The 27,719-nt window shown below is 40.6% G+C and overlaps 1 protein-coding gene across 2 annotated transcripts; it reads right to left on the bottom strand.

Moving 5' to 3' along the window:
• ehd3 (EH-domain containing 3) lies at positions 1-27,701 on the bottom strand. Of its 2 annotated transcripts, XM_030772882.1 has the most exons (7): positions 27,558-27,701; positions 26,927-27,124; positions 23,950-24,126; positions 17,917-18,014; positions 6,481-6,893; positions 3,044-3,208; positions 1-628 (listed from the first exon to the last, which is right to left on the bottom strand). In XM_030772882.1, coding segments are annotated over exons 1-7 (1,581 nt in total). In that variant the 5' UTR covers positions 27,560-27,701; the 3' UTR covers positions 1-100. The 2 variants fall into 2 exon arrangements, with proteins under 2 accessions (XP_030628742.1, XP_030628741.1); XM_030772881.1 differs by having other exon boundaries at positions 26,927-27,701.
• Positions 27,702-27,719: the final 18 nt, after the last annotated feature.

The raw sequence follows: 27,719 nt of genomic DNA, 5'->3' as shown, positions 1-27,719 counted from the left end.
TTGATGTATGCCTGTCTGAAATTCTTGAATTACCCAGAAGCATCCCTCGTAACACCTCTTTTCCTCAATCCACCCACCAAAACCTCACTGATATTGTCTCTTATTCTGGGATTTTTCTCTTGGAGGGGGGGACTAGGTGAGCAGGAAGCTCGCTTGGAAGCTCATGACCTTCTAGTTTGACCTTGATGAGGTGATTGGCCAGGGCAAACTCTTCGTCATCTAGCATGCCATCCTTATCAATGTCAGACAGCTTCCAGATCTTTCCTAAGACCGTGTTGGGAAGCTTGGATTTGACCATCTCCTTCTTGGCGTTGGCGCCTGTTACTTTTCCGTTGACTGGCGAGAGGGTGTAGAAGATCTCATCGTACATGGGCTTGTCTCGTGCCACCACCCACTCCACCTCATCAATGCCTTCACCAGCACCTTCTCCATAGCCGTGGCCAAATGGGCCGTTCATGGTGCCTTCGAAGGCACCACCCTTCACCACCTGGTTGGGTCGCTGTGTCTCCTCCTGACGCACCAGAACCATGAGCTGGGCAATGTCATGCGCTAACATGTCGTCCACTGCATCCAGGAGCTTCATCTTCAGCGGCTGGAACTTATTGAGGTCATGAGCTTGTAGCTGCTCCTGTGAGGGCAGACAAACAATCATGTGAGATCAAGGCCAAGGTCAAAGTCTCCTCTTCAGTGCCGTTCTGAACATAAACTAATGTTCCTTTGGGATTTCCTAAATTTCCCTCGGGATCAATAAAGTATCTATCTATCTATCTATCTATCTATCTATCTATCTATCTATCTATCTATCTAATGCTGAGGAAAATAATTGAAAATAACACCACTCTGAGCTCTATAGAGTCACACACGCCTTCACTGAAATACCTCACTGAGAATACATACAAGACGGATAGTATTGCTTTACCCCAAATCAACCAATGGCCTAAAATGATGAAAATGACCGATGAGGCCAGTTTCACATATGTGTTTACATTGGACTAGAGCCCGACCGATATAGGATTTTTCAGACCAATGCTGATTTCAATATTTGATGATTTAAAAATCTGATAATGATATATCGTCGGCCGATATATATATATATATATATATATATGTATAGAGAGAGAGAGAGAGAGAGAGAGAGAGGGGGAGAGATTTACTTATTTATTTTTTTCAGAAACACATAACATAAACAAAGATTTTCCCTAACATTTGTAATGTGTAGTTATGTAAGAGTCCTCACCAAGACAACATGACATCATACAGTTTAAAAATAAACTCGTTTTATTGTCATAAGTAGTACTTTGAACAAAGGTACAACAAAATATATTAAAGTTTTGATAAATAATGCAGTAAACTGATACAGTGAGCTAGAGTAGATGCTTCAGCTGAATGCATCTAATACTACATGACTGAAGTTATGTCATATCGACGATTGTGGGACATTAGATAACTGAATGAAAACTAGATAACTTAGTTTGGCTACAAAGCCATGTTAGATACTTGTTCAGCTCATGTCTATTTATGTGTCCCCTCTGGTTTAATAATTTGCAGTACACGGACTGTAACTACAGATGTGTGAGTCACAGATATATTTACCATTGCTTCATTTAGGCAGAATAAGTTAAACAGTTACAGTTTAATCGTTCATTAACGTTAGCAGTCTTCCACTGATAAACATGGCATTAGCTTGCTTTGTCAGTAACCTAATTTAGCAATGGACAGCGTTATACGCTGCTGTAAGTGATGTTGCCAGAGAGTTTTTACAAGAGACAAGGGAGAAATGACAGGACTGTTGTTTGTTTACTCGCTAAAACTACCATGCTGTTTGTCAACAGCTTAGTCGACACCACTCAACTACCGTAACATTAAACGTAATTTTGATGTTTGACTGACTGTATCGGCTTTCACGTTTCTACAGCAAAACCAGGCATGGCTGACATGAATGTCATTGAAGGATCTATCTTCCGTAATTGTCATTTATCAGCCGATATAAACGCCGATACCGATCTATCTATAATTAGCCTGTATCGGTCAATAAAATCAGCACGCCAATTTATCGGTTGGGATCTTTATTAGATTTTGAAAGGGCATTTATTGACGCTGACTCAGTACAATCAATTTAAACGAGAGGAGATGGACAGCATGGCCCTGCTTATAAAACCATACTGAACACTGTGATCAACAGCATTAAAATCAGCATGTGTAATGTCCCCAAAGCTAACTGCTCTGAATGACTCCTCTATGATTAGCTTTTGATCCCGAGTTTATCTGATTCCAATAAATGCTTCATTTCTGATTCACAAAATAATGAAAAATAATGCTTGACATGTACATGGCAAGTCACTGTGTTTACAAGTTCTGAAAGACTACATTGTAACCTTGAGTTTCAGGTCTTTTATACAAATGTTCTGGGTTGCAAATTTGTTTATCTTAACAGTTCATGAAACAACACTCTTGAGCAAATCGCCATAACATGTGGAACACTATTTCAGTACGAAATGGTGCAGGTGACAGATTCAGAAAGGTAAATCCACCTGTGTCAGTGGGACAGAATGACAGTGTAGTGATAATGGTGGTAGTGGGAACAGTGATGTGGTGAAAATACTGTTACTGTTAAACACTGTTAATCAGAGGTCTCTGCTGAGACTGCGCCATCCAAATCATCTAAATAGAACATAGTAAATCAGGAATGGGCCAGAATCCAAATAGAATATAGTTAATCTGGAATGGGCCAGAATCCAAATAGAACATGGTTCATCTGGAATGGAACAGAACATGCTGAGGTACCAGCCAGGGTATATGAGATGAGCTGTTCTGTCTGTCACTCAGTGAGTTTGTTCGCCTACACATATTAGTAATAAACTCAGCTGATCAGCCGAATCTCTGGTCTAACTGGGTTTCTTCTCCTCTCCTCACTGTTGGAGGAGCTATTTGACAAATGTCTCTTCCCAATGTCACAAATCATGAAAAATCGCATAATAAAACAACTAAAAGAAATTCAGCATTCAAATCAGTGATGAAAATATCTGAGAAACATGATTTTTACCTGCATCTTCTTGAGGTTGGGAAAGTCTCCGGGGGAGATCTGGTGCTCCCTCTCAATGCGGCTATAGATTTCTCCCAGACTGTTGATCAGCTCCTTCTTCTTGTTCTCCTTCCCAAAGACAGATGGCATCTCCTTCTTCAAAGAACTGATAATGTAGGCATGGACCTGTAAAGAAAGCACGAGCCTTTAGATTCATACTGAAATAGATTCATACTGAAATTCTCCAGGGAGTTAACAATGCCAATTCAGAACAAGGCTGATGAGATCCAATGGCAATGATCAGACTGGTAATGCAGTTTTGTGTTATTTGTTCAATGGCCTTGGTAATGACTGAGTCAAGGAGGGGTCTTTTTTCTCATCTCACTCTTTTCAGTGTAATCCCTATTTGGAAGACTATGTAACCTGCTCTAAGTAATAATACTGTGTGATAAGTAGATAAGAATCCATTTCTAATGAAACAGACAAATAAAGAAATAAAAGAAAAAATTACTTGTATAATCAACTGTTAACCTTAGTTTGGGTCTGACGCAGATATGAGACAAACAGGAGACAAACACATGGCGGGAAGCTTAATGAGCTATCACTGTATGTGAGTCAAAGCCTTCTCTGTAATGTGCATCCTTTGTGGGAGAGGCTCTCTCTCATCCGGGCAGGAGGACGACACACATGTCGATGACAGGAGAGGAAACAGCCCTGTGATCAGCACAGAGAGCAGAATACCAGGTGACGTCCTCTTTCAGAGGGAACCAGCTGCAGGGCTAGGCTTTGACTCATAGTGTGACCATTGCCCACTGTGAAAAAAAACTCAGCATTTCCTCTCACACACAGGGCATCTTCAGGACAGCTCGTATGATCTGTGTACTCAGTGTACAAAGGGTCTAATATACTCTGGGCTTTTCAAACACAGAGCAACTGACTTCAATGTGGTCAAACATCCTTTATGACTGACAGCTTTATGATTCGCTACCTATGAATTTCACAGTGTCCAGCTAAAGTACATTTACTGCTGTGTTTACAGATGGTTACTTTGCACAGATAAAAAAAAAAAAACAAACAAAAAAAATAGTCTGACTGGCCCTAACGGAGTGACTCAAAGATCTCATTCAGCACATCAAATGAGTAGAACAATCCCCCCCCCCCCCCCTTTGGCTTCATCAGAGCCACCAAATAACTTTGGTTTGTCAAAGTCTTGCTCCTATTCATTGACTTTTTGACTCTAAAACACTACGCAGGAAAAGTCAAACAATCACAAAAGGAACTGTCAGCCAATCAGATATCCTAACTTAGATGAGCATGACTCCGAGGAGCATGTAAGGACAAAAATGCCAATGATTTTCTACTATATCCAACTGACATGACCTTTCACTGAATGGTATGTTTGCTTATCTCTTTTGTGGGAAAGAACTGACCTCTGACCTGCAGAAATGTACATACTCTCACTGGGACTCCACATAATGAAACATACAGGACTCTGGTGATGAAAGGTGTGTCATCAGTGAATCTGTGACATGCACTGTTATTACTTTCAAAGAGTTTTAGGATACTGAAATCATAAAATGTGGTCCATATATATCCCTCAGCCAAACTCCCTTTCTCCAGGTCAATGAAGTTCTTTAGTAAACTTGGAAAAAAGGTCTTCATGAATGACTGAGTAATGTCCTGCAAATTGCGTGACCTCAGAATGCTGTTCTCTGACTCATTCCCAAGCAGTCATTTGGCCATATTACAACCTTTGGTCAGGGAGCAAATGTCCAATGAAAAGGGGTTTCCCTCTGGTGTAACACTGTTTGGGTCAAACTGTATGTCAAACACTGTTGGGGTATGAGAGATCAAATATATATGAATGAAACAGAGGTTCCATTAATGCATCACAATACAGACACACCCTATGGTTATCAGCATCTCTGCTCTAATAACTCAGCAACAACTCATGAGACTTTGTGAAATTTTGTTACGCATGAAAAAATATTTTTAGAGCATATGAAACTCTTATTTCTACGTCACTTTGGTTATGAGTGCAGTTTTGGTTCTCAAACAGCCCCTGGCTCATGAAAATCAAAATCTATTTCTGGAGGTACAGCAAGGCCAACAATCCTGAGCAGGCCAAAATAGGCGAGTGGAGATAATGAATCAATGTCTTTCTCTAAGTGCTGCAAAAGATCGGCTGTCTTGGCAGGTTTAAAGGTCGTGTACTGTGAGGACAGAGAACAGAGATCAAGGACAACACTACTGAATTACCAGAAACAGGGCAATCTGCTCAAACCCATATGGAACCAAACCACACATATAGTCACTATTCCTGCAAACAGATTCAACCACTTTACAGATTTCAAGTGATGAAAACACAAGCAAAAGCGTGTAGACTCAGCCACCTCAGAAAGGCCGAGGACAATAAACCAACATCTTTCACTGGTTCTGTGGAGATTTTATTCAATGTTGGTCCCCAAACAGCCAAATAAATGCACACAGTGTACACTGAACTGTGAACAGCAAATGAACAGCAATGTCTCAGAGAAAAGCCATGAGGGTTAAGCACTACTGCTGACAACCACCTGACGTTCATTGTTGTTTTACTGTCAGCCTATTAGCATGGCTCTTAAGACACACCACATGGGTTTTCATGCAGCATTTGGAGTTTCCATTGTAAGCAGTACACATGATTAGTAAACAACATTCTTTCTGTCTGGGAATAAAAAACAGACTCTAGTAAGGCAATCTACAAACAATTTAGTTTTGCTCGTACAACATCACATACGTGGTAGTGACCCTCCTTCAAACTGAATTATTCCAAAGCATCCTTTCCAGCATGAACTGTAACCAGATATAAGTTCTGTGAGTGTTTCCAGTCATTATAACAGAAATGTTTTAGTGTTTCTCTGTAAGTAAACTTACTGTAGACACAAAGCCAAAGCCGGACTAGGATAAAACTCACCGCTGTGAGGACACAATGTTCCCTCAGAAGAGGGCAGGAGAAAGCTTACTTAAATGTGTTCATATGACTACAACTGAATGAAAATGTGATAATAGTGATTATTCTTCTGAGTCAACCTGTTTTCCAGTGCCAGGCCAGGCCTTTCACAGAATCGTAAATCTACCTCTCCATGATATACTCTCAGAACCTCTAAATTCTGGGAGGAAAATTTAATTATTTGTGACCTTGTGTGTGGAAGTTTGACCCTATATGAGGACAAAAGATTTGTTGTTTTTTTTCTAACAAAGATCCATCTGCGAAATGCTGACGAAAGTCTGAATTCCTTTATTAACTCCTAAGGAACCTCTTAACTACTCATGAAACACTGATGTTACAATTTAGTCCCACTGCACCTCCAGGCTTTATGACTCCACTGGCCTTTCCTTTCTCTCTTAATGTATAAAGGACTAATCATACATGACCATCAGTAAATCTTTACGACACCTTGACAGTGGGTTAGACTCACCTTGGCCAGTCGTGCCCTTTTGATGAGGTCGTTGAGTTTGCGGAGGGCAGCATTTCGGGGCAGTGACTGGATGTCCTTGAATAGGTCCTGCTCCTCAGCCTCAAACAGTTTACGGTTGTCTGGGATGAGCAGCGGGTGAGACCAGAACGAGCCGATGTAAACACGGATGACCTCCGGCGTGTTGACGATCTTGCCAAGCGACCACATGAGAGCGCCATAAACACGCATCAGCTGCTGCGTCTCGATTTGGTCAGCCTTGTTCAGGACCACGCGGATCTTGTCCTCGTGGTTTTTCAGTGCCTTAATCACCTCTGAGAACTCGTCCGAGATGTCCAGCTTATGGGCATCGAAGAGCAGGATGATGCGGTCCACACGCTCAGCAAACCACTCGAGGACAGCAGCAAAGTCATAGCCTAAAAGGAGCAGATGGGGTGAGAGACACAGAAGGAGTCAACAGCAAACAGAACATCCATTTCTGTAAGACTCTTGCGCCCTAGTATACACATGGAGAGCAGTAGCAGCTGAGTGACAGTATGCTAATTGGTAGAGTCCAATTAGCTCCCGTGACGCGTTTGCTAAATGCACATTCATTCAGTGGGTGTGTTTTTAACCCATCTAAATCATTTAGTCATGTTACTAACTGTTACGAGCCCAGCCTTTTTTTCTTAAAAAAAAAAAAAGACCAAAGCAGGACGCAGTAACATAAAAAAAAACCCACACCGTTCCGTACGCTTAAGCTTGACAATTTTAATGAAAATTAACAAAACTCACAAAATAAGGGATCGAGGTGGCAGCAAATGAGAACAACGGGGAAAACAGAAGACAAGATAATAAAAAAAAGAAAAAAAACCCTCACGCTGTCTTCCTTGTGCACAAAGCAACTTCCCTGGCTCCCGAAAAGAAAAACGTGAGTCTTCCGTCCCACTTGCTGCTACCCTCGCTGAACCTGCCCTACAGTGCTCAAAACAAGTGCCCGCCAAAATATACTCATGTACAGTAAATGACCCAGGTGTTTACAAACTATAACGACATTAACTAACACAAGAAACTAAATAACATCCGCTATAAACGAAAGGTAGTTTCCGCGTCTGCCCGAGGGAATCGAGAATGAGGGAGAGTGAGAGAGAGAGGGAGCCATCTTGGGACGGGTCGCTTAAATAGGAGAGGCCCCGCCCACAAATGAATCCGTGTCAGACTCCACCTAAAAGAGAACGGACAGATCGAAAAGACAGAGACAGCAGCAACATATGTCATCACTAACCCTCGTAACACTAACGCTTTGAGTGTTGCGGTTGAAAGCCATTGGGGACGCTGTCGTACCATGACTTAATGTCTGCCAATGCATAATAGCTTTTGCAGCTTCTTTTGTGGCTTTGCTTATACTCAGGGGAAGCAATTCAACACTGGTCAAGAGAACAGATATACCTGATATTTCACTAAATCTTTGAGGAATTCACTCTGGCTCCTTACAGAATTAAACTGGGGGAAAATTACACGAACTTTTCACCACACTGTTGAGTTAATGAAAATCCAAGTTTGATAAATATTTCAGAAATTTCATGTATTGTGATTTATTTCAAAATATTTCCAAAAACCTTTCACAATATTCTCAGCAAAGAACTGTGGAAAATGGAATCTGTGCCAGCTTTCTGGAGCACTCCAGAGAAAATATCTGAAACTCTCGCAATAGCAAGTCACACAGTTGCCAGTGTAGTCATTCGGGCATTCACAAATATCTCCAATATATCAAACTCTTGACTGATGCATTTGACTGAGGTCTGGCTGCCTGACTCAGACAGGGAGCTTCATGAGGGGGGGCTCCAGTCATCAGGGAACTCTGCAGTCTCGTGTTGGAGACTACTGAATAATGTCTGACTGAGCTTTCCCCAGCAATGTTCCCCGCACAGAACTAGAGTGAGTGACACAGAGAGAGATAAGGGGGAGGGGGGGGGGGGGGTGGAGAGACAGAAAGAGATGCAGCAGGTCAGCAGGGAGAGTGAGAATCTGCCAAAACAAGGCCCTAATCCAATGGACTAATCAGTGTAATAATGTGAAGGCAGAAAAGAAACAGGGCAGAAACCCCAGTCTAGAGCTTTGTATGTTATATAAAGGACAGTTGAAGCAGGAGGTCTATTTCTGTGCAGAGTGTCATTACGTTGTTGCACTGTAATGTTGTGAATGTACCGTTTATAATGCAGTAATAATAATAATAATAATAATAATTAATAATATTATGTTGTGAACTTAACAACTTAATATTAACAGTTAACTAAACATATTCCCACTCATTGTCACAATCCAGGGACCTCAGGTGCTTCTGAACAGTCAATAAACTGTTATAAACAATAAACAATACGACCTCCACTTTATTTTATCTTATTGGCCATTTGTATGGGAGTACACAGGAACAAAGCACAAAGGAACCTGAGAAATTCAACAGTGCGTTTCACACACACATACACACACAACAACAACAACAACAACACTAATCAAAATGTGACAGTAAAAATGCATAGACAATATTTAAGTGAACCAACTAAGACCTGTGGGAGAAACACCAAACCAGCTCTTGAGACATGTACCTAGAATGAATCAGTTACATAAGCAGAGTCTAGAAATGAACCAAAAACAGGCCTGAAGACATCTGACATTTTTAACTTGGGTTTACTGTTTGGGCCTGTGGTCACAGGCACAGGCAACCAGATGCAGATGAAACTATGTTTCAAAATGACTTTGTGCTACTGGTGTAAATTCAGAGTGAGGACATACAACCTCACAACCTATCAAGTCAGCCCTGTCTGTGCTAGCTCAGAGGGGTCTGACACGGACTTGGCAGCGTTGAACTGAGAGAGTTGATATTTTCCAGAGTCTATTCAACATTATAATGTTGGGAACAGAGATTAGTGGGTTAATAATTCAAATCAGAGGCATGGAACATGGCGGACGCAGCCATCTTTCCACAGGAAGAACCTGCGCCTCAGGGAACAAGAGAGGCCATCCCTTCTGATTTGTCAGTTTCACGGCAGGAAGGGGAGAGGAGGGGCTTTATTGTTGCCTGCAACGTTGTGCTCCAAGTTTGTACCACTACCAGCCATTACACACTTTACTCAGTCTTTAACACAGGTATATTTCATATGGGATAAAAACATAATATGGAGACAACAGCACAGAGAACTAGATTCTAACAGAGACTGGAGTGAACATATAGAGAAAACAGATCCCATTCATAAAGAGAAAGGACATTCTAGAGGGTGCAGGGCAATAACAGCAGTGAAACCAGACACAGAGAGGTTGGCATTACAGCATTAATTTATGTAGCAAAGGGGGCAAAGAGTTGAGAGTTAATTTTTGGGGACCCAGTAATTTTCATAGCTCCAGCAGTCTGGAGAGACATGGTAGCACTGAAATCTAAAAGGGTCCGACAGGAAAAGCTTTGAATGTTAAGACTGTGAAGGTTCTCAGTGGCATGACATCGTTTACAATACCTCCATACGGGCATTTATGTAGACAGCTATAGCCTGAGCCTTCTTCTGTTGCAACTGTTCATGGAGAAAGAGAGAGAAAGACAGACACACACCCATAAACGCACACACACCACACACATATACAAACAGGTGAAAATAAAATGAAGAAAAATGGAGAAAGAGTCCATGTTCTGTAGATTTGACAGCTTTTCAGCTGTCTCAGGAACAAAAACAAACAACAACAAAAAATACAAACAACCAAAACCAAAATAAAAAAAAAAACAAAAAACAAAAAAACAAAAATAAAGTGAGCTGTGGTCATGATGGAAAAACGGAAGGGGAAACAAAGAGTTCAGTTTCACCCATACAGCAAATCTTCACAACATATTTTCATAAAATATGCTCAGGAGAAGCATGCATGAAATGGAAATGTACAAACACTGTTAAAACCTCAATTATCAACAGTTGTCAAAGCAAACAGACATGAGCTCTGCTTTTCCTCGTGTCTGCCTGAGAAACACTCCCCACCTTGACACACAAGTGTGTGTGAGGATAAATAAATTTAAACTTGTGACAGCACTGCACGCACAAGCACACACACAAACACACACACACACACACATGACTACTCTGGATAACACCACTTCCTGCTGAACAAACACAGCTGTGTGGAGGGCAAGGTACAGTAAGTCTCCGGGTACAAACCAAAACACAGTGAAGGTTTACTTTCTATTCATACTGCATTTTGGGAATCCCAAAATTTGGATTTCAAAAATACACAGTTTGTAACAGCCTTTTAACTGCTGTAAGAAATAATTCACATCACTCATACTATAAAACCATGGACATAAGAAACAGTTTAAAAATGGCCCTGAAGTGTGCCTGATGGAGCAGATGGCCAGGTAGAGACATTTAAAACAGTTTACGGAGTCAATAAGAGTGCCCATGTCCTAAGGTCGATGGTACATCAGCTAACACAGACACGTCCCTGTTTAACACCACCACTGTGTGAGTACAAGGAGAACCCAGACCACTGACCCCATCAAACACAGCTGTGGTAAACGACCCAGCATGTCCGCTGAAAACCTACAGAGGTTCATCTCCCTCTAGAGTCAAATTATAAAACAGAACAGTCTCTGACTTCACTAAGCCTTCCACAGAAATATGATGTTTTTCATTTCAAGTGAAGCATGCTGACAAACACTTTAAAACAGACAAGAGGAAACGCCCACTTTCAGAGTACCACACAAATAAGACAGAGAGCCAAATGCTGCATACTGACTAGTGATTTGATGCAATGGGAAAGTCATTTATGTACTTGAGCCTAAAGCATTGTTATAGCAGCCATGGACAAGCAAACTACAACATTTGAAGTGATAACTCTTTCAGCCCAGATGTCCTCTTAAGTGTCCGCTCTGTGACCAGTGGCTCTAGAGTTTAATCCTGCAAACACATCTCCCTAAGAGCAAACATATGTGTCTCATCCAGAGCCTTCTGAGAAAGAGACAGAGAGGAGGGAAATGTCACTGCTGAGGAGAAAGACTGTTTACTGTTTCTCTAACTGGAGAGAAACAGTCTTCAGGTCTTGAGAGCTTGGAAAGAAGCAGCCTTTTTTTCCTCTGGGAACTCTGTGCATGTGTGTGTGCGCGCGTGTGTGTGAGTGAGTGAGTGAGTGAGTGTGTGACTTCAGCCTTCCCAGCATTACTGTCTCATTTAATGTTCTGTGATACATACAGCTCTGCCAGGACCCTCAGAACAAGAATAGAAAGGGGAAGACATATGTCTGACAGTGTATTAATGATTAAAGACCCCATCAAGGCTGGAGCTTGCCTCTAAACAGTCTGCAGACTGGGTCATCTCTGTTGGAAATTGAGTACAACATGTATCAAGCACCAAGCTATGTTTTTTTTTTTGTATCACAGTAGTGTCACTGTCTCATGCATACAAATGACCAAATCTCAATTAGCACTAGACAGCCTCTTCCACAGGGTCAACACACCGACTCAGTACCGACTGGTGCCTCAACACAATGCAAAACAGTCAACCTATTAGATAACCCACTTCCTGTTAGATGTTAGCAGGAGAATATTTCTCAGTCCCATTAATGTAGCTCAGCTTATCTAACTCAGGTTCCCAAAGAATCAGCTAAAATGAACACTTTTTGTCACAGATCTATTTATCTGTTGTTCAGAGGCATCCAAATATGGCCATCAAAGATGACAATGGAAAAAATTCTCAGAAAACATCTGAATTTTGAAGGAGATAGAAGCAGGTCCTACGGAAGTATACAACAGTGTTTTGTGACAAAGCATGAAAAGACTGTACTGATCTCCTGCTCTGAGAGTCACTCTGCACCTACACGCAATGCACAGTACACGGTTAGCAAACAGCACCAACACGCAATGCACAGTGCACGGTTAGCAGACAGCACCTACACGCAACATACAGTACATGATTAGCAAACAGCACCAACACGCAATGCACAGTACACGATTAGCAAACAGTACCCACAGGCAATGCATAGTACATCATTAGCAAACAACACCAACAAGCAATGCACAGTACACAATTAGCAAACAGCACCTACAGGCAACGCACAGTACATGATTAGCAAACAGCACCTACATGCAACGCATGGCACACAATTAACAAATAGCACCTACACAGTTAGCAAACAGCAAAGGTTTCCTGCCAACGCTCCGTATCGCACACTGCAAACTCACACAACCACAGTAAGAACCTCAAAACAGTTTTCACCTCAAAAGATGAATATCCACACTTCCTCCGGCAGGTCTTTCTCTGTGTGGGCGTGAATCTCCCTGTGGTTGTACTTGTGTGAAATCTGTTTTGGATTCCGGCACCACAATTAGCCAACAGCAAAATGCTTTGACACAAACTTTGGATTCAGGGCCCATGCTTAGACGATAGCACATTCATTAAGACACGACACAGCAGAGATACTGAATAATGTTACAAGAGCATGTGCCAACTAACTGCATCACACTGAATCTGCAATAACATCACAGACATGCATGCACACGTGCGCATACACATGCATTTTTTTTTATCATGCTAATAGGTTTGCATAGGCATGTACACCATCTGAATTTCAATGCCACATTCCAGCTCATGCCAAAGTATAAAAAGTACAGACCCATCTGTGAATTTGAATTGAGAAGTATCAAGTAATTTGAAGTATGCTTGAATACTTTAAAATGACATTGTTTTAGCCTTGTAGCTTTAATAAATAATCCTATCGTTGTGAAGTTATTTCACACTGGGCTCAGCTGGTTCACCTTCAGTGTGTCTGTGAGTTGGCCGCAGGTTTGAGAAACACAGTTCAGTCATACTCATGTGACTGGGCAGGAAATTTCACAGTGAAGCCTGACCTGGGCGAAGGTGTCCTCACCCTGACGGGGGCAGAGTCTCATTAAAACTAGCTATGTAAGAGTCTCACATCACCCTGCTAATGAGAGAGCATGACCAAACACACCCAGAGACAGAGAAAGAGAGAGAAAGGGACGGGAGGGTGAGAGAGAGAGAGAGAGAGAGAGGGAGAGAGATGCAGTACAGGTCATATCTTTGTACAGGCAGATGAAAGCCTGGAAACTTTACAGCAACGGCCTTGAGCTACAGAAAATGGCACTCCACAGGACAGATATTACAGGAATATTTCCACTATCATTTCTTATTATTTCTGATGTATGACTCATAAAAGGGCTTCAGTGCCTTTTCTTAGTGTGCGTTGACACCTCTTCACTCTCCACAAACATCACAATCCACACATCACTCTGTAACACACTCCTCACTGTAAAAAATACCTGTTCAGCACTTCATCACAACAACAATCATTCAACTAAGGATGACTGAAAAAAAAAAAACTTGTCAAGTTACACCTTCCTCTTTTCTCATTCAGCAGAGTATAAACAGAACAAACTGGATGAGCTGAGTTATATTTTTAAATGAGAGTCTCAGGGACACACAGACAACCTGTGAGATGTGATCACTGACTTTTCTGTGTTCTGTGAGATGTGACCACTGTATTTTCAGCGTCCTGTGAGATGTGATCACTGAGGCTCACTCATCAAATACTGAGACAAAGACTGTTTTCAGAAAGCATTATTGGTCCTTCCTCTCCTCTCCTCTGAGGAGAAAAGGGAATACTGAAAAATGTACAGGTGACTGATAAGGAGCCTGTGTTATAACCAGCGCTTCAAACCAGACTTTTTTTCAATTGGTTCGTTCCGATCAGAATCAGTATCTTAACGTTTCCGGTTTTGTGTTCCACCTTAAAATGATCGTTCCCAAACCAGTTGGAACCAAATGAAACACCGGTTAATAACGTTCCATGTAGGGCTGTGTGACATATGACAATCTTTATCTTTCAGACTGTATAAAACAGTGTTAATTTCGTCAATGAAAACAGTGATGAAAAATGTTCGTCAACGAACTTTTTTCTGTGACAAAAATGAGACAATAACTAAATAAAAATGTACCTTTGAAAATGAAAACTGTGATGAAATATATTACAATTTTCGTTGACAAATCCTAACGAAACGATAATGTCAGAGACAGACGAATGGACAAGCAATTATAGCCACCCTCCTCTGGAAATCGAACGTTAAACATTTTAACTAACGTTAACTTGGCAACCAGTGTTGCCAGATGTACAATAGTTATCAAATTTGTACAATAATTTTGCCCTCTGTACGATGTACGTTCAACAATGCCAAAAGTCCCATATTGTACAATAATTTGATCATTTGGTGACACTTAGCATTAGTAGCTGTAATCAGTCTAGGGCTAGGCTATCTCATTTTAATTAATTTCCCGACATGATCAGGATAGTAAAATATGGATCCTATGTCTGTGTTTACGCATCTCTTCTCACACTCTTTCCAGCCAATCATTCTTGTTGTGATGATGAACTCACGAGCTGTCGTTTACTTAACCATTAATCAAATCGTCTTTACAATTCAGAAATTTGGGGTATTTTATACTGACTGCAGTAACTTACGGGCCAGTACTTTATTTAGCCAGTGCAATGCAGTTATCGTTATAATACTAGACTACATGTTAAATGAGCTGATCGGCCGATATTCCTTTTTTTTTTTTTTAGAAACATATAACATGAACAAAGATCTTTCCTAACTTTTGGTATGTGTAGTTATTTAAGAGTTAAGATTGTCATAAGTAGTACTTTGAACAAAAGTACCACAAAATATATTTAAGTTTTGATAAATAATGCAGTAATCTGACAGAGTGACCTAGAGTAAATGCTGCTGTTGAATGCATCTAATACTACATGACTGTTTGCAATGAAGACTTGGGGATTTCACACTACACATTTGAAAGAGAAGATAGATAACTGTTCGGCTACCAAGCCATGTTAGATGCTTGTTCAGCTCACGTTTATTCGTGTGTCCCCTCTGGTTTGACTGGTAATGCAGACAATGCGAATCGCAGATATATTTACCATTGCTTCATTTAGGCAGAACAGGTTATACGCTATAGTTTATCCGCTCATTACGTTAGCGGTCTCCCACTGATAAACATGGCAATGGCTAGCTTTGTGGGTAACCTAATTTAGCAATGGACAGCGTTATAAGCTGCTGTAAGGGATGTTGCCAGAGAATTTTTCGAAGTGACATGGGATAAATCATTGGACCACTGTTTGTTTACTCACTAGAACTGCCACATTGTTTCATTAATAAACCTACAATCAAGTTTGTCAACAGCTTAGCCTACACCACTAAACTACCATAACGTTAAAGGTAATTTTGATGTTTGACTGACTGTACCGGCTTTAACGTTACTGCAGCAAAACCATGCATGGCTGACATGAATGTCAACATGGCTGAAGGATCCATCTTTCATCTCGCCGTTTCTTTTCTAATTGTCATTTATTGGCTGTTATAAACGCCGATACCGATTTATCTGCTGTTAGCTCATACCGGCCGATAATATCAGCACACTGATTCTGCTGGAAAAATCTGCTTCACCTTACAGTTAAGACAGTTGTGTGTAAAATGACAAAAAAAAACACAAGTCACTTTCTGTAATGAGGAAGGAGAAGAGCAGAGGGTTATGAGATTTTTGACTTGACTTGGTAACTTGCTATTCACATTCATGATCTCCAAAGTCTCCAGTTAGACACAGAGACAGAACTTTAGATTCTATCAAAATCACACCGCCACATCACATTGTGACTCCCTGTGATGTACTGACAGTCATCATTCAGACCTCATTCACTATGAACACACACACACACACACACACACGCACACGCACACACACACACAGAGAAGCATGCCTTCATGCTAGTAGTCATCAGCTTTCTGTGTTCTCCTGTTTGGTCCACAGCTGCAGCTGAGTGCAAGCAGTGAGTTTTCTAAATCCCAGCTCCTGTCTTCCTGTCCTCCTGTCCCCTCTGCTACCGGAACCTTCTCTAATCCCCAGGCCATTTCAGTTCATTCTGCTGGGCTGTGTGTGTGTTTTCATCAGCCCAAAGGAAAACGCTGACAACAGGCATCCAGGCTGATCAGGACAGCCTCCTAGGCCCCAACAGGACTTTGCTGAACAACAGATGAAATAAACCTGTGCAATCCAGACATGCTTCCATAGGACAACACAAATCACTTATTCCTATTATCAGTTTGTTCCATGTAACTAAAACTATGGTTTTAGCTGAATCAACTTACAGTCAAGCCAACAGCTGGTCATGAGTTCCCTCCAAAGAGATGAAACTAAGACACAGGGCTGCACAATGTGGACTGCAGGACTAACCTGCAGGAGCTCTGTGAGATGTGGTTGTCTGTACTCATGGAATGGTGCATTAGGGATCTACGCCTGACTCTCAGATTTAACCTCTTCCTTTTCACTACCCTCACTTTCACCTTCAACCAAAATCTCACTGTACTTCAGGCATATGAAGTGTCACTATCCCACACACCTGCTTTTTTTTAACAATGAGAAATGAGCCTCTCTTTTTAAGGGCCACTCTGAGAGGTGCTGCACTGCCCTGCTGTTCTGTTTACTGATAATAAACCTTGAGACCTAACAGACCCTATTCATCTGCTGAACAGGGTCATTTTGGCCACACATGACCAAATACTGCAGGGCAACACATATCTGCCTTCACCATCTCCATCCTTCAGCACGTTATCATTAAGACCAGATTAAAGCCACATTTCAGCCACACTCTGCCTCAGTCACAGTCATTCATAAGGATTCAAAAAAGGCACAGAGCCAGCAATGCAATGAGTCTGTCAAACCTAGTGCTGTGACTCAGAGCGAAGCAACATCAGTTTGCATGATTTCTACAGCATGTACAGTAATACACTGCGAGCTGGTCAAACACTTGGGTATAAACATGTTTTTCAATGTTTTACTATGCAAACAAATGCCTGTGTGCTAGAATACTGTGAGTGAAAATCTGCTCTCTCGTTCTTAGCATGAAATGAGTTCTTATGTGCATAATTCACAGTATGAAAATACTCCTGAGAACAGCTAAAAAAACAAAACTCGCCCTGCTGTCCTTTCTTCCTTTACTCAAAACACATGTTTTTCCTCAAGAGATGATTTTTTTTTTGTATAGTATAATTACTCAAAACTAAATGTGTTCCCTCAGTATGAAAATATACAGCCTTTTTCTTTGTGCTTCATGACACACAAATGAAAGAATTCTTAATGTCCTAAAAAAGATTGTACACTGTGATTGGGCTCTGATGAATGGAAGGTTACAGTGAACTCACACAAGAATCTTCCATATGCAACCTATGATATTATCTCAAAACACAAGTGATCATACAAACAGGAGAGCAATGTGGGACCTCTCTAAAGTCAGTGGGAGTTTTCACTCCACTGTGGACTTCAACAGCAGAACATTTTTAAATGTACTTTCATTTACAAGAGTGCATATGCATGTGTGTGATGTAAGAGTGTGTGTGAATGGGAATTTTTAGGTCATTACCTCTGCTGATCCTCTGTTTCTCTCCAGACAGGATTCCTGGGGTGTCAATCACACTTATGCTCTCCAGAACAGGGTTAGGCAGCTGGGCACACACAAACCTACAGGACACACACACACACACACACAATGAACACAGAGTCAGAAAGTAGGAATAAAAGTCCAGAAATACTGAACCCATGCCTTAAGAGACTTTGGTCCCGGGATAAAATGAAGAGCACATTAAAGGACATTTCATGGTGTGTCGGAGCTGAAACACTCCCTCTGGTTTCAGTAGTACTGTCACAGCTTTATAGTGATGGAGGTAAGCGCTCAGGTAAGTGTTCAGTTGTGTACTGTGCGTGTTAATAGATCATATCTATCTGTCTTTCTGTTCATGGATCCTTTTAACCTATAAATGAGTCCAGCAGTTATGTCTGGGCTCTCTACTGATCATCGAATCACTCTCTTTCCAGGTTCCATTTCCGTCCATGAGCTCTGGGCAGGACTCTCTAAGGGGAGCCCATGTGCAGTTACAGAGAGCCACCTACATGGCTGATCACTGCCAGACATGCATCATGCTTATGGGACAACAGAGAAAGACAACAACAAACAGTGTTTCGACAAGTACACAACCCGGAAAGAGACAGGAATCGTCACAGGCCTGGAAAGAGGAGTAGGAATTGAAATCCGTCCAGTTTAGAAGGTAAAACCCTCTCGTCTTCAAAAAAAAAAACCCCGAAGAAACACAGCCTTCTGTGTGCCAGTTTCATTTTAAGGGCAAATATAAAGGTTACAGTGATAATTGCCAAAAGTAAATTTTATGAGTTTGGACTGATTCCTTCAGACCTAACATGGTAAAACAGAGACATTTATTGTTCATGCCAAAACAATCTACTTCATTTCAAGCCAGAGACAGCATTCTGTTTTGGTGAACATGATCTTTGGTGAATTGTATCGTGTGAACCAGATCCAAAAAAGGGGGCAATAAGCTAGGGTTGGATCCCTGTGGACTGGTGGAACGACCTATCCATTTTCGTTTTTTTTTTTTTTCAACTGTAAGACTTAGAGTCCTTTTGAAAAATTCCCACTGCAAAAGAAAGCTTGATGCAGCACTATATGAAAAAAAGTCCTGTGAGAAGCAGAGGCAGGGGGATTATATGACGGGAGTCAAATGACACTCTTCTGCTCTGAGAATCATCTCATCGCTGAGCTCTACATCAGAAACAGTATGAAATGGCAATTCTGTCCCTCCCATCCCCCAGTCCTCAAACCCTTCACCCTCCTGTTTTCACACAGTGTATGTGTATGCATAAACAGCTGCTCTGGTAGGAACACACGCACAAACTTCCCCCTCTACATCAAACTGCACACAAACCAAACTGATCCATCGCTGGCCCTGCTCTGCCACACTGCTCTGATTGGGTAACTGTCTCTCATGTGACACAGGAAGAGAGTTTCAAACTACAGATACCAGGGCAAAGCATGATCTGTTCCTATTTCTGGATTTATAAATGATGAGCATATCTATAATTAGAGCTGGGAACCAGGGCAATGTACTAGGCTCTTCCAGTATTGCAGCAAACACTGGTACTCACAACACCTCCATGTCTCAACAATATTGACATCACTCACATGAAGACATGTAGCTGAATAATAACTGATGGTAATCAAACATAGTCTTCTATACCAGGGTGAAAGGATGAATGGTGTGGGGACTATTTCAGAGAACAAAGAGTTTAAGCTGACCCTTATTTCACCCCACTTGGGAAAATTAAAATTTCAACAAATAGCTATCTATTGCAAAGTCTGAGTTGAGCTGCCAATCCAATTCCCTCACGACTTCCTGCTGTATCTCCTGATTTGCACAACAAACAGTACACCATGCCAAAATCTCTACTATCTGCAAATTTGTCCCAGCGCATAACTTTACAAACACCACCTGCAAAAATAATCAAAATACACACAGTCATATCCGCAGGGACAAAAAAAACCCAAAAAAACAGCACAAGACTGGAGGACAGTTAAAAAAAAAGGACCAGGTCGGTTCTGAAGAGTTTCCCCTCTCGTGATCTGTGAATGACTTTATGGCAGCTGGTCAAGAGGCAGGTTAGTGCTGCGCTATCCCAATTGTCACAGTATCATGTCCTTTATTATAAGATAGGATAAGATGAAAGGAGAGAAACTGAGAGAAAATATGAGGGAGAGGGGAAGAGAGAGAGAGAGAGTCTGCTGGAATAATGGTCTGCGGGAAGAAGGGATTTTAATCAGAGAAAGAATGTGAGCCCTGTGTAGCTGATTTAGTAGATAAAGCAAGTCATCTGGCCCAGTAAAAACACAGAAAGCTGAGTGCCAGATAGCAGTATGGCCCAGTAAAAACACAGAAGTTGAAATTTATGCATACACACACACACACACACACACATATATATCTTAGGGGTTGTACACAGTACTCGAGCATTCGAGTACTCAAGCAGTTACATCAATTCTCGAGTTTCTACGTTATGGTCGAGTACTCGCTAATCGTGTGATGATACTCACGCGCACTCAGTTTCCAGTTAGAGCCCGTGGTAAACAAGATGAACGATGCCGACAGCATGAAAGGATGAATCAGTTGTTTGTATGCTTTGTTGTTGTATTTCATTGTGCAAATTTTCTTTCCCAACTGTCATTGTGATGAAATAAATGTGCAACATTTGTGAGTTCTGGACAGATTTCTCAAGGATAGCTCTAACTTTGAGTCTGTCATATAATAGCCTAGGCTACTAGGGCGGCTAAGAAATTAATGTTGTTGAAAGATAGATGCAAGCAAACATGACTAATTTCAGTCAGTTAGGCTTATTAATGATAATCAGGCAAAAAAACAGCCAGTATATCTAAACACAATAAGAACATTTAACAGAGAAATAATTATGCGTTATCAAATTTACCCAGGTTTAACCCACTATAGGGTGTACAACACACTTTGTTGACTGAGCTTTCTATCTTGGGCTAAAGTAGAATGTTGGTAACAATAACGTTAAAATATCGTCTGTATCATCCATACTTCACCATTGCGTAAGGTAAGAACAAGTGTTATCTTCATGTCATATCGTTAATTTTATGCTTTGCTCTATGCACTGGGACCAACCGCATCATAGTTTCATAGTCTTGTAATTGATGAAGCAGCATACATATATACATACAAATATGTATATACATATATGTACACACATATATATACATACATATTAGGGATGTCCAGATCAAGTGTTTTTGCCCCCGATCCCGATCCGTGTCATTTAATATTTAGTATCTACCAATACCAAGTTATTAAACCAATTCAATGTATATGCTTGACAACTGAATAGCAAATGCTTTAAGAAAAAAATGTCTGCAGCCAGGCTGTTCCTTATTTTCTCTTTTTTACTACATTTTTTATTTGACAAAATAACAAAGTAAACTTTCTTGTAAAGCTCCGGTAGAGCAGTGTCTGAAATGTAGTATCGAGAGGGTAAGGCGTACTGTGGAAGTTATACCAGAAAATATACACAAGTGTTCGATTTTATTTAATCTTACAATTATTCAAGTGGTACTTTTTCTGAAAGCCTCTCTTTTTTCATGCTATCGTTATCGATCCTTAGCGTTACTTAAGCGACTGCATTGCTCTCTGTGGTTCGTTAGTTTAGGCTAACTCGCATACATCACATACAGCTAAAGCGTTAGGTGCTTCAATTTTGAAATGATACCTTGGTTATTAGTAGCCTTGAGGATTAATGTCGTCGGAGTATGCTGACCTAAAAAATGTTCAAATTTAATTTCACCTGGAATGTTAGCTTCAATTTGCCGAAGTTGACAGCGCCTCTGTATTCACTATAACATAGGCTGGTCATCCAAAATGAGTAATTCAGTTACTCTCTCTATAATCTTTTTGGCCTTGTCGCTGTCTCAAGGAAACTTCTCTCTCCTTTTAAAAGCATATCCTCCAATGTGTGTTGCTCTGGAGCAGCCTTTGCCTGTGTTACCTGAGTGAACTCACTGTATTCTGCTGAGTGTTTATTTTTTAGGTGCCATATCAAAGCAGTAGTAGCCTTTTGCAAACATTACAAGTGGCTTTTGGTCTGCTTTCGTTTCCCAATTTAAAACATATCCACACTGTAGACATTTTAGGCGCGTCCTGCCACAAATTATGCTCTCCATTTACCACACCTGTGTGACAACTGATGTAAAACAAAGGATTGGGCTTAGGGTCAGGCTCAGTAAAGCCAATACCGATCTGTTAAATAATGCCTTGATCGGCCCCGATACCGATCTTTGAGATTGGATTGGGACATCCCTAACACACACACACACACACACATATATACACACACACACACACACACACATATTTATATATATTATATATTATATATTATATATGAACACACACCATATGCAATACATGTGTGTGTGTGTGTGTGTGTGTGTGTGTGTTTGTGTGTATTAGGGATGTGCAGAGAGCCCAGTATTTGTATTTGTATCTGTATTTGTTGAGGCAGCAAAAATATTTGTATTTGTATTTGTATTTGTGAAATAGGTGTAACAATCCTGTTTTTGTTTTTATTACACTTCTAATTGTGGGATATTAAAGTGTTAATAAGTGTTCTTCAATAAGCTATTATAATAATTATGAACACTTAAATGTAATATTTATGGTTTTCATAAACCCAGCAATAAACATGTATAACCATAAACATTATTGAAAAGAAAATCATTTTAAAACTCACATTCAGTTCCTAATCCACACTAAAGCGAACAAACTAAACTCTAAACTAATAAATGCTTATGTTAACATTGTGAACCCAGCCACCACCTGCCCTAACTGGAGGACGCAACCGTGACACACAGGGTGACTGAGCAGTGAGCACAGCGTGTAGGTGAACTAGAGCTAACGTAGGCTAATCTTGTGAAGTTATACTTTAGTATAGGCTTCACAAATAACGAAATACTTAATCTTTTGGCACATTGGCACCACATTATCATAAGTATCAGGACTTTGAAAAGATTGTCCAAGAAACTGTGTCTATTCTGAAGAAAGAACCACACGGACTTGGAGGAAATTGCTACGAGAATGAAGTCATAATTTTACAAGGAAAAAGTAATAATATTACGAGATAAAGTCATAATTTTACGAGACAAAAGTTATAATGTTACGAGAATAGAGTCGTAATTTTAGGCTACGTGTTATTTTAGAGGGGAAATATCAGAAGAGCAGCCTGCCTCCTAAGTTAAAATGAGGAACGTGGAGCATCTTGTGAAGTTATACTTCAGTATAGGTTTCACGAATAGCGAAATACTTAATCTTTTGGCACATCAGCGTCACATTGCAGCAGGCTGCTCTGCTGATCCTCCTCTGCTCTTCTGAAATTAAAACTTTATTCTCATAACATTACAGCCTTATTCTCAAAAGATTTTTTTTTCCCCTTAATGTGGCCCCAATACTCTGTCGTAATGACTAACACCAACCATTTGACATGGTTATGTTTTCTTTCCGAAACAAATAATTTTTAAAATATTTGTATGAAATAAATATTTGTACAAACCCACTATTTGTGCTTTGCCGAATACGCTATAGATATAGATATAGATAGATAGATAGATTGATAGACAGATAGATAGATAGATAGATAGATAGATAGATAGATAGATAGATAGATAGATAGATAGATAGATAGATAGATCGATCTTGCACACACACACACTCGCACGCACACACATACAATTCATTCTAGGTCTCTCTCTGGCTCCCTTTCTGACTCTCCAGGTGGTGTCTGCTAATTGTAGACCCATTTGGTGGTGTTTCAGTTAACTTTTGTGGGCATCTAGTCAAATGCATGTTACATTGACTGATGCAGATTTGTATGGCTGCCTGAGGTTAACTGTCTGATGAGGGACACTGTCCAAATGAGTTTTCGATAAAAAACACCAGCAATTCTTCTGAGCAGGTGCACCAGCCTTTTCAATGCACCCTAAAACTTGCTGTCGGAATAAATTGTCAGATGACACTCAGACAGCGTGTATTGTAGGAGAGAGCACCTGTTGAGGAAGGCATTCCCAAAGGCATTGAGCTTCCGGAAGGGTTTCTTGGGATCCACCACCAGGGCATTCCCGGGAATAAGCCCTTCCACATCACCATGCATCACAGCTATGAAGGAGTCCGTGGTGGGCTCTGGGCCAATCCTCATCCCGGGAAAATCCTGCTCTAGGAGGTATCTGGGAATGGACAAAGGAGACGAACACAGCCTCAGAAATCTGAACAGGACTGTTTTCTATGAAATACTTCAAATATGTCCATAGAACTGAATGAAATCTGAACAGGACTGTTTTCTATGAAATACTTCAAATATGTCCATAGAACTGAATGAAATCTGAACAGGACTGTTTTCTATGAAATACTTCAAATATGTCCATAGAACTGAATGAAATCTGAACAGGACTGTTTTCTATGAAATACTTCAAATATGTCCATATAACTGAATGCTGTGAAAAATACAAAATAATACAGGAATACAAAATACAATTTATTTTTCTTAGTAATATTTAATTACAGAGTTTCACAAAATGAAACATATATGTCAATACCGTGACAAATGCCTGTTATGTTTCTGCGTTTAAACGTCTGTGTGCCTAAGGTGTGAACCAGTCTCTGGTGACCGTCTCTGTGAAACCACATGTCTGATTCAGCACAACTAAAGAAACACGAATACTAAACCAACCAATCTGATATGGCCAAATCAGTCAGGCATGTAGTCTCATAAGACAATGTACATAAATAATGACAGGTGTAAAGACATTTTACATCTTTTACAAATAACACAAGGCAAATCTATGGTTTAGGAGCTGTAGAATGGCCTCACTGGGGATGCACAGTTGACAACCTGTAAGGACAAGGTTTCACAAAGTCACATTTTCAGTTTTCATTCAAAAGGGGCATCTTGCACATGATATGAGTTGTTCTGTATCATACTGTCATATTGTTTTGCTTTTCCCCCCAAGATCTTACATGGGAAAAGCAAGAATGTTTTATGGTTCCCTCTCCACCATCAGTTGTGTAACCGATTATGTGTGCTTTATGATTGATTTGCGAATGTTTTGCTTGTATGTTGATGGACTCCGTTCTGTGGGGGTTTTAATGCGCACTGGCAGCTCTATTTCTCTCCCTTTCTCCACTGGCTGGCATCCAGTGAGGAGAGCGAGAGGTGTTTACTTTAGCGGTACACTGATCGGTCAGTGCCTGTATCATAGAAACCCTCACCTCCGCTTGTAACAATGCAGAGCAGGGGCACAAAAAAAAAAGGAAAAACAACGACCATTTGACAGGATTATTTAAATCTCTAACTGCACAAGGGCCTCAATGACATACAAACTTACATACACACACATACACAGACACATTAATCGGTTAACACAAATAAACAGTGACAGACTCACACATACAGACATGAACGAACAGTGGCACAGAAGCACACACACACACACACACACACACACACACACACACATAGTGTTTGTTCATTAGCGGTGACAAATGGTGAGAATGTTGTTACAGTGCAATAACTCTGAAACTATAGCCGTAAGCGACACTAAACTAAGACAACTGAGCTGCACATAAGGGCTGTAGATTAGGCTGTACTACTACATAAGCTATTTAAAAGAATCACACTCGTTTTACATGTCTTCCATGGGTCTTTATTGACTGAGCTATGTCAAATGGCTTTCCTCCCTCAGCTCCAGTCTCATGAAACTGTGAGAACATCTGAGCTTTTGACCCGGCCTGGATATGGTGTTTAAGTGTCACTCCGTATTTCAGAGGGCCTGACTAATTAAGACCACTCATATAGCTTGACCTGGAACAACCGACACGCAGCTGTCATTTCAGCTAACACAAACAAGTGAAGGGAAAGCAAAAAAATTTAACTCTGATTTCACCATAAAAAAGAAACAGCTCAAAAGTGATAACGAATCAGGAAACAGAGATTAGAGAGTGGAATTTCAATGACAGAGCATGCTCTCCAGGGATCAAACTGCCTGTGAGGGACATCGGCATGAATCCAGACAACCGTCTCCAGTTCCTACCCTCACTGCACTCTGGAATCCATTAGTGACTTGTTCTTCACTAACATGGGCAACATGGGGATTTTTACTAGTGCCCTGAAAAGTCCCAAGAGTCTGCAGTCTCCTGTGCTAACCAAAGATAACCAGTAGATCCTAGAGTTAGATTTAGCTGCGAGGCAATAGCATGTAGAATTTCCTTGTTGCAAAGCACCCAAGCTCATTTGCAATCATCAAGCATGCATAACATGACAAAACAAACAAACAAAAAAACAAGGTCCAAATACAACCATTTAAACCATACACCAGTCTGTTCCACTGTCCAGTCATGACATAAGCTCTCATAATAATAGATATGGTTAATCTCCTCCTAGAGCAACCCTTTCTGTCCAATAGGTCAGTGACTCCAGAACCAGTTCTTCTTCTTAACCTATATGTACTGAAATGTCAGACAGCCATGGTCCTATGAGTAGGTTATATACTATTTATTCGCTATAATATAAACATTGCACTATTTACCTTATGTTACAAGACTGTTCAGTGCCTGTTACCCTGTAAACAAACATTCCTCACCAAACATGAGCTTTAAATCTTAAGGCAAATGTTTTAGCACTAACAATGACATTATAACAGCACTAAACAGTTACTCACCCAATTCAACAAAGTTCTATCAGCCTAGCTTTTTTGACCTCCACTTCTCTTAGTGAGAGTGTGTCAATATTTGATCACGTTGAAGCTTTGAATTCCAGATAATGTGTCAAGCAAATCTAAGAGGAGCCAAACGCAAATTGGACAGGAAAAGTGCAGAACCTCAGAAACAATTTCAAATTGTTTGTAAAATCAACGTTCATCGTAACATAGATCTCTTAATCTTTCACTGATACCTCCGCGTCTGTCTGTGTGATAACGTGAACATGCTTACAAATACAATGTGGTAAATCTTGCATGAAAACCAACATACCGTATGAAGCTGGTCTTTCCGGTGGAATATTGCCCCACAAGAAGGACCATTGGCTTATTGTCAAAGTCAGCATCTTCTAAGGCGGGCGAGTGGAACTCGTGGAATTTGTAGTGTTCCTCCAAAGGCAGGAGTTTGGTTTTGTAGAGCTTCTTGAGTCCATCGCTGACTGTCTGAAACACCTCTGGATCCTTCTTCCTCCTGTCATCCGTACCCAACCAGCTGAACATGATGCAATTTGATAATCGACAACCTTACACTTTTAATATATATCGGGTGGTAACTGTGAATGAATTTGAAATTAGAATTTGCTTATAAATTTTAATGAAGATGCTCTAAAAATAATCTGGCAGGTGATGAATCCTACGTGTTTTTCTTTCAGATCATAACATTATGCTGTCAAATTCTTCATCGGATTGGTTTCCACGTCTTTAGGCCAAGCACGAGACAAAATGCACGAAGAGAAGACGGACAAAAGCCTGCAACGGCCCTGCTATTCACACATTCTTGTGACATGAAATTCTATTAACATACATAATTTCAAATCATGACTGAAAGGTGAAGCCTTTCAAAGCTGTGGAGGAATCCAAAAATGAACGCTGCTAAAGCTGCAAAAAAGATGGTCTCCTCTTACATTGAAATAACGTTACGTGGTTTCGTAGAACAAGAGCAAGACACTGTCAGAATTGGTTTTAGCTGGTGTAAAGTGAGAAAATAAGAAAACCGACTAAATTACTAAGCTGCGCAGACTCGATGGCAGGTTCTCCGGCTTCTTCTCTGCAGCAGATTTAAATGT

This window comes from Chanos chanos, chromosome 4 (genome assembly GCF_902362185.1).
Source record: "Chanos chanos chromosome 4, fChaCha1.1, whole genome shotgun sequence".
Classification (NCBI taxonomy): Eukaryota; Metazoa; Chordata; class Actinopteri; order Gonorynchiformes; family Chanidae; genus Chanos; species Chanos chanos.
Note: the sequence above shows the minus strand (reverse complement) of the source record. Positions and strands in the feature narration are given on the sequence as shown.